This window comes from Trachymyrmex septentrionalis, unplaced genomic scaffold, assembly GCF_001594115.1.
Source record: "Trachymyrmex septentrionalis isolate Tsep2-gDNA-1 unplaced genomic scaffold, Tsep1.0 scaffold36, whole genome shotgun sequence".
Taxonomy (NCBI): Eukaryota; Metazoa; Arthropoda; class Insecta; order Hymenoptera; family Formicidae; genus Trachymyrmex; species Trachymyrmex septentrionalis.
In genome coordinates this window covers 895,886-904,833 of record NW_017305525.1, presented here as the reverse complement: position 1 = coordinate 904,833, position 8,948 = coordinate 895,886, and the positions used below count along the sequence as shown (strand labels likewise).

Sequence of the window (8,948 nt, the reverse complement as noted above, 5' to 3'; positions counted from 1 at the left end):
TTTTTTTTTAAAAAAAAAAAAAAAAAAAAAAAAAAAAAACGTAAACGAATAAACCATTTTATAGAATCATTTTATCATCTATGCTTCTCAAAAGCTGTTCTATTCAGTACAATTATTTTTGAATAATAAAATTAACAACATTTTTTTACTGCGTCTAATTCGTATTTTTTTGTTTAATCCCTCGTTCATTCTCGCGCGTCCAACACGAATCTCGTATTGTCGATCAAATTCTAACTTTTAACTCATACGACGGAACAGGTTAAAATGTTACGCGTTAATCCGATCGGGCTTATTTGGATCTTAAAGGTCCAAAAGCAGTCTGTATAGCTTTGAGGTCATGAATGAAAGTCCAAGAAGACCGGATGCCGTCGAGGACGACATCTTCCTGGCTCTCTTGGGATCCAAACCGGCAGATGAGAACTGATCGTTGAAAATATTGCGCTTACGGGTCACGGACCCCATGCAGAGCTCCATTCATTCGCGCGGTTTGTTTGCGTTAAGCGTATATAGAGAAAGAAAAAAAGGGAGAAAGAAAGGAAAGGAAGGAGAAAAGGAAAGGGGGGAAAAGGAAAAGAGACTGAACGGCGACCTCGTCGCCCATCGTCTTCGACGGACGAGCATACGGGGCCCGCAGTGTGCTCGGCGCAGACACTCCGGGTCCCCATTTTTTTTCCTTCCCCGCAAACATGTGCCCGACACCTGCTGTACCCCTTCCCGCGCACTTCCCGCCGCGCTTTTTGCGCCCCGCGAGGTCTGTCTCAACCACCAGTCGAGACTTGCGAAGGGCAAGTATCCAGGCGTTTCTTGCCGATTTTCTGTCTCTTCGACGAGTCCGAACGCCCAGACATCGGGCGGCGCGCATCGCGACCTCCTCTCCTCCATCTCCTATTGTAAAACTTGAAAATCTTTCATCGTTGCGCTCTCGTTTTAAAGCCCGTAAAGCCTATTCTACAATTGCGAAGCGCGGCCCGTAAACGGTTGTTGTAGTTGTGAGAGTTCACCAATCAAATGAGGAGAATATTCGAATGTGATCGATCAAGTTTTACAGCTACAACCACGCTTATGACTACGCTTACCGTACAAACCTCTACAGCACAAAAGTTGCAGCAACACTGCTGCAACATTGCATGTTGCAGCAATATTACTGCAAATTCTGTGCTGTATGGGAAAGGAGCATAATTCGTGATCTTCTTCGCTTTATTCTGCAACACACACACACACACACACACCCACACACACATACATACTTCTGATACGCACGTTACTCACCTGTTCGATGGCTGTGATGCGGGTGAGCTCGTCCAGGAGACCGGCTAGTCCGTAGCCACTCTTCCCGGTCCAATCCAAACCGTGTAACGCCGCCGCTACACTTGCGGCTGCAATCATGCTCGGCGTGTACATGGAGAACTTGTACTCTGCAAAGCAAAATTACTCATTAAAAAAAAAAAAAAAAACATGCTCGCGTGAAAGATTTATATTGTCGTAAGATTTATATTTCCTATAAATTTGTTTCACGTACATTCAGAATTCACGTGATATCACTTCATTCATAATAGATAGAACACGCAAAGTTGCACATGGCAGCGATATGTAGCATAATTATAGAGTGAAATCTCAAGAAAGAAGTGAGTGCATCCGAAAGAAAGCGAAGTTTTTTTTTTGTATTGATATTTGAACAAGTAATAAGATAACTTTATCCAATATGGTCTACCTAAGTAGTAACTTTTGCTGAGCTTAACATCGAAAACGGATGGTCAGATTCACAATAACAAACATTGTGAACATTAATTGAAAATATGAAAACACTTTCAACATATATTTATCTATAAACATCAAATAGACCACACTGGGCGTAGTTACCTTATTAAAGTTTGATATACGATATTAATAATGGTTTTCTGCCTAAAATCGACTTTTGATGCATCTTTTTTAAGGATAATCTTTTCCTCACGAGCATTTATCTCGCTTAAGTACATTCTTCGTTATTTACTCCAGTTATGGTTAGCAAACAATGAAGAGAAGAAAACCACTTTCGTAGAGATTCCTTGGATAGCCCTCGAAATTATGTGACAGATTTATGATAGGCGAGAACAGGCGGAACGTGATGGCCCCTTTGTCCAATAAGACGTTACTTTCGTCTCTCAGGAAGAAAGTTCTAACGTTTCAACGTGAGCACGAACGATCCTCGACGGATCCGTACGGGATATCGTTAACATCTGCACCAACGGGGATCTTCTTGACCGCCGTTTTAACGGTATTCTACGATTTTCACAGCAATGTTGCAAAGCTATTATCGATACATTTTTAATAATCCTGATATAATTCCAAGTTGCAAATCACATTGTGTTTCTTAGAGCATGTGTATTCCGAGAAAAAGAAAGATTTACGTATTTAAATGGATTTAAAATATAATATTGATTAATACTAAAATTTAAGCTATAAAATTAAGGTACGATATTAAAGTTCGGATTCAGGATTTTAAAAAGACGCAAATAAAAATTATCATTCTGAAGTTTATTCATATATTTTTATTTATGTCCATATGAGCTGCTAAGATAAAATAGTGTTACAGCAATACCATTTTTATATAATATTTGTTTTATATAGTACTCGTAAATTTCAATGAAAATAATTGGAAAAGTAAAGTTTTAAGTAACAATAAACTGTTACATGCATAAGGTTTGTTTTCTGTAGCTGAAATATGTAGTACATACTTTTAGAGATTAAAATAAAATAGATACATGTTAAATATCGGATTAAGGCGAGAAAGGAAGTTCTAATGTAATCTAATGCAGGAGTAAAAAAAACAGATCTATTGAGTTATTTGAACACTACACGCGTATAATCATATTTACAATTACTATGTAAAGCGCATTGCCCTCTGTTTTATCAGAGATTGACTAGACTTTCGTCGTCTATTTTGTAACGAAATTGTTTCAAAATTGGTTAATAATTTCATCACTTTATTCTAAGCTTGAATATCATTCTAGCAATTTCTAAAGAATGACTATACTCAGTTAATTATAAAAGTTGCTGAAAGCGTTCGAGCGTTCGAAATTAAATTTATACACATTTAAGCATAAACATAAACATATATATAAAATAATATGTATTAGGTGAGATTTGTCAGAAAGCTACACACGTTACCTTAATAGAAATACAAACGCGCCCGAGATGTGTCAACGCCGTTCGTGTTACGCCTTGAGACGATCGTAGCTAATCGGCAAATGAAATCGTCCGTGGTGAGAATGTCGCGGTTATTAAACTGGTGAAATTAAGAGCGTGCACAACGTGCAGATACGTAAAACCAGTTTAATAAAGAACACGCGGAGAATGTATACGAGAGGAGACGCAGGGCGCGGAGATAGCTATGGAATGTGAACATCAGACGAAATTATCGCGTTGCACCAGTACTACAGTATACTTGTGCATACCGAAACTTAATCCTCGCGAGAGTGTTTAGCTTACATAATCAAAGTTATTACACCTCGCGCCGTATCGTCACTTCCCGTCGCTCTTGATGATGCGACCGTATTCGTCGCCACCGTGTAAACAAATAATAATTCACGGCTACATGTCGCCGCATCGAGCCCTTTGATGGGTAATCCTCTCTCTCTCTCTCTCCGTACGAATCTCCTTTCTCCTCGTTTGAAACATTCGCTTTGTAAATTAATTTCTTTCCTTATAAGATTAAGATATAAATATCGCATAATTATCATTGGAACAGTTATATAAATGTAGGCATAATGTAGAGATGTCTAATCCTCCGGAATTAATACCAAAATTTGTGACACAATTACTGACTCTGGTGAGATTCATCATTTAATTTATATTGATTAAAAGGCACATTAATGGGTTAATTTTTAACAGAATCGTAAAGCTTGTATAACTTATTCTCGTATAACTTGTAAGAACTTGTGATTGATATCGTAATTCTATGCGTATGTACGATTATTCATAAATATCTACGATTTTTCGTAAATCTTACAGCTAGCAAGAAACTGTCTGTAAATATGTTACATAAAGTTATAAACACTTGTAAGTTCTTATAAGTAGTTTCTCTTACGAGAACATGTCATAAGCCTTAATTTTGCTTAAAATTGATCCGTAATTTTAAGGAATCTCTGATAATTCATACAGAAGAATGAATATTAAATATGCCTTGATAAGAATAATCCAAACTTCCAAATGTGATTTAGAGGAAATTGAATTGTTCGACATTTTTAACAAAGAGATTTATAATGGAATGAATTCAATAAACTCACCGTCAGCTCTGAAAAGTTAATTCAAAAGCGCAATCTATAATATATGAAACAAAGCACTAAATAAATAGTAATACAAACAAGCAATAAATATTTAGAATGTTTTAGACATTTTTCCTGTTTCTGTTTGCACACAAGCTTCTAATGTTTTATAATCTATTTCACTGCGCAACTCTGTACTGCTATCCAGTACGCAATTGTTATTGAGGATTCGTATATTTTTCGTCGATTATTTATTCTCTTGACTGTCGATTTCGCGGAAAATTCAAGACGGCTTATCGTCTCGCTTTCTTTCGAAAAAGAAACGCGGAGTGTCGAGAGCGGCTCTGCCTAGTTTGGTCCGTGAGAAACAATTCGCGACCTCATCCTCCTCTATTACTTTTTCTCTCTCTCTCTCTCTCTCTTTCTCGTTTTCTGTCTCGAACCCGTTGGAGTCTGCGATCCAAAACGAGCACCAGGAGCAACGACGAAGGACGAAGGTCCTCTCCGCACGCCACCGCTTTTTTGCCATTGCGGTTGTAATAACAACCGGCCGACCGCGATCGACCGATGTGGACTTGCGGGATGAAGAATCGAGAAAGAGAGAGAGAGAGAGGAAGGAGAGCGCAAAGAACGACCGGCGTGTCGGAGGAGGAAGAACGAAGAGAATGGAAAGACACGCGGGTTATGCCGATGTGTCTGCAGTCTGCATACAGACTCATCCAGCCATTTAAACGCATCCGATCCTCGATCTTTCTTATAGTCTCACGCTATCAGCCTGTCTATCTCGTCCCGTACTTCCCGATGGATTTTCTCTCTCGTTGCGAATCAAGGACAATAGACATGAATCATGAAGAATCCATCCGTTTTGAGAAATAATGTTTTGAGGACTAAAAAGGCTGCAATTCAATTTTCCGTTTATATTTCATGTGCTTTAAAAAATAATTAGAATTATAAAGCTTTACACAAATTCCTCGATTCATTTCAAGCTTGTTTTCCAATAAAAAGATATTATAGATTGTCGAATTAAAAATTGCAATTCGCAAATGCGAGGAGAATTATTTTATTCTTTTATACAAATCTTCAAGTCGTTTCAATTTATGCAAGTTTTCTTTTTAAATGAATTTAATTTAGTTAATCCGAACGCGGTCTATTTAAAAGATTGCAAGGCGCCGTGATGCACGACAGAGATGTTAGAAATGCAGAAGACAACGAAAATGCAGTAAAATTCCAACGCCAGATTCCAGAGAAACCGTAGTCTCACGCCTAACGTGACTGGGCATTTAAACGCCCATTTAAACGCACGTTTAAAACATTTCAAGTATCCCTCGTACCTGACAGGGCGCAGAATATCGAAATTTTTCCAGAAAAGTAGCATTTTCCGCATTCATCACATTCCGTTTTGCGTGGACCTTTTTAAATTTTTTTTACTTTAAAGAAACTTCGAAATGAAAAAGGAACGAAAAAGGGAATAATTTCTTCATGTGACGAGATGATAATCTTTATAATGTTTTATTACTACCGTTGCCCGTATTTATCGGTTATTATAACATAGTAATTATAATATATATTATAATATAATATAGTAAAAAATATAGTACAGTATATATTATTTTTTAATACATATTATAAAATTTTTTAAATAATGTATTTATATATAAATAATATTTATTGGCTATCAGAATCACAAATATATACTACTATTTAAGTATACATCTATTTTCTCAGCACAAATACTGCAGAACCAGGTTCTACGACGCAACGATGGCCGAACAACAATAGTAAAACTGATAACGCGTGTCGTCGTACGGAAAAACTTATACTACTTATTTTTATAGGACGCGCGCAGGCCCTTCCTCTCCTCCTTCGGAACTAATGGGCGTGAACAGAACGGAAGTGCACAAATAACCATAATAACGGATTATCCTCCTCATTTCCACTGCGCGCCTTATTGGCGACTTCGTCTGTATGTATATGCGTGACCTATTTAACAAAGACAAAGAAAGAGAGCAAGAAAGAGGAAAGGTAAAAAGAAAGCTATTCGTGGCTGTTACGTGACGGCTTCCGCTATCGGTCTACGCTCTACGACGCACGTTTGGGGCGTAAAGTTCATTAATGCGTAGGTATGTTAACGACGCACGTAGCCGGTTGTTAACGCCCCGCGTTACCATATACGATAACGTGCGACACAACATGCGCAGCGAAGGGCACTTATTGTTAGAGAGGACACTTGCCCCGTGTTCCCACTTATGTGTTCTCTACCTATGATTAATTTCATCTCTGTTTAAAACTTACTTTTTATCTTTTTCCAGTTTGAAGAATTTACAGAGATAAAGAATTGATAAAGGTAAAGAAGTAAATAGACCGAGATTAAGGTTAATCTATTTACATTATGGTAGAAACGGATATTAAAGATATTTGCGATGACCGTTCCGATATTAAGAAAACTGAGAATTACTCTACGAGCTCGAGTAGAAAGAATGAAGAAAGAAACTGGGAGATGCTCCTTCGTTAATACAACAGCGACGCTGATAAGAATTGTTACAATTCCCTGTTGTCGATCTGCTATTAAATTCCCTCAATTCTCTCGATAGTATACATTAATCTCTTGTTCTCACCTCTGGCGCTGAGAGCGATGAAGGTCTGCGCGTGCCTCCGGACCATCACAGTGTCACAGGTGTGCGGCATCGACAATCTGCTGAGGATGTGCATTAGGAAGTCCCCAGGCGTCACCGCGGATAGTTCCCACTTCAGCTTCGAAACGACCAGCTGCTCCCACCTCTGCAATGAAAACGAGACAGATGTCGTTCGATTAACATCTCGCAATTAACATTATTCACGAAAGGTGCGATAAAAGGAGATGGCAACACGAGCAACAATCTGTAGGTGTTACGAAATTCTGATCAGCTCATTATTTTCCTCGTTATTACAAAAATTTAGTAATTGCAACTATCTCGGTACTAAAATTATCTCACGTAAATTATCAATGCAGTTTCAATCATATTACAAGAAGAAGTTTAATCTAATAGACACATAAATGTGTTTATTTACGTTAACATTACGGTAACGAATACATTAGTGTAATAAATAAACATTTACGAATATATTTATGTGAAAGTAATTGTGTTCGCGTTATTTATTTCCCATAGTTTCCCACAACGTGTACCGTATTACAATATCAGACGTGACGCGTGTATTATTATAGTAACGTGGTTGTCGGTATATACCTACGAATAATCGCAAGAGATTCATCGGAGAACCGTTAGATCTTCCTTTTTTTTTTTTACGAAAAGAAGTGGAGCAGTTTCATCGTAGTAAGAAATGCGTGGCCTGATTTAAATAAGTCCCTTTAAACGCGAGAGCATTAAACCATCTTTAATCGTCGATAATTATACAGGTGCGACGACGACGGTGACGACATCGTCAAAATTCAGGCTTGATCTCTGTCTCGAGTGTAGAATATAAGAAAGAAGGAAGAAAGAAAAGAGAGAGAGAGAGAGAGAGAGAGAGACAAAGAGTCTATCCTTTCTCTAGCGAGGCTACTACGTCCGCTCTTTCGAGTACGTCGTAGTACCCCCGTTCTCTTTCGACCGTGAAATTACACGGCGGGAGTAACGCACGACGAGTACTACGTGTCCTTCGTCTTGATCAAAAGTCCATTGAATCCGGCTCGCCTCCCATCACTCAGCTGTGACGGAACCGAGCAACGTGACTCCGTTTCAAGCACGAGAGAGCATATTGCGAAGAATCTTAAGCGATAAGAATAAAGAATATACATTACTATAATAGATATTATATTCGTAATATATGCACTAACAAGTAATTAAGGATGCGTATACATTATGCATTTTAATTTATGCTACGGCAACTTTCGCTCGCAGGGATTATAGATGCGTATAATATATCTATTGAATTCATCTATACTTTTATTAAATTATGAAATAACAAAAAAAAAATTGATGTAATAACATTTTCCGACGTTAAAATTATCTTGCAAAATAATTGGAGAATGTAAACATGTATGCTGACGCAGTTTCGTTTAATTAAAAAATCTCCTTGTTCTCTTCTTGTTATATTATCCTACGTAATATATAGCCTACATATTATAAACAGAATTAATTTTATAACCTGGAACTATGAGCTTCAACTGGAAGCGGAAACTATTAAATGTTCACATAATTTTAAAAGGCATGTATTAATAATGTTGATCGCGTTACAATGAATAATTCATATGGTTTTCGTGCAAGCCCTGAATGATCTATAATTCTCATAGAAGTTTGAAACATAGAATCCTAAATATAATTTCATATTGCCGTGTTTCTGCGCACACGCGTATTTTGATATGTATCTTCTACATGTATACGTGCTTCTTCAAACTTTTTTGTATATATATTTCACACATAAGAACAGGTAGAATTACATCCTAATTTATAAATTGATTATTATTATTATAGGTTCACTATATATATATATATCGAATAAAGCTTTGCAAAAATTATCATAGCCATAAACTAGCTGACCGTCTTGTACACGACAAAAGGCAGCTAGTTATTTCATTAATTATGTAACTACACATAGGAGACATACAAATGTCAAGACGCGATTGTAAATGTAAAATCAATTATACAGAATGCATATTTGTGTTAGAATCACGTTCTGAGCGCGAGGGAAACAGAAGTAAGGTGATCAGTCCGTCGTTGCCGTAAT

The 8,948-nt window shown here is 37.3% G+C and overlaps 1 protein-coding gene across 1 annotated transcript in view; it reads right to left on the bottom strand.

The window, feature by feature from the left end:
• The window catches only part of LOC108750356 (G1/S-specific cyclin-D2), a 49,982-nt gene that overhangs the window by 858 nt on the left and 40,176 nt on the right, over positions 1-8,948 (bottom strand). Inside the window, exons 3-4 of the mRNA XM_018489758.1 lie at positions 6,860-7,022; positions 1,270-1,415 (exon numbers count right to left, since the gene is read on the bottom strand). Of these exons, the coding sequence (XP_018345260.1) occupies positions 1,270-1,415; positions 6,860-7,022 (309 nt within the window). The remainder of the gene's footprint in view (positions 1-1,269; positions 1,416-6,859; positions 7,023-8,948) is intronic.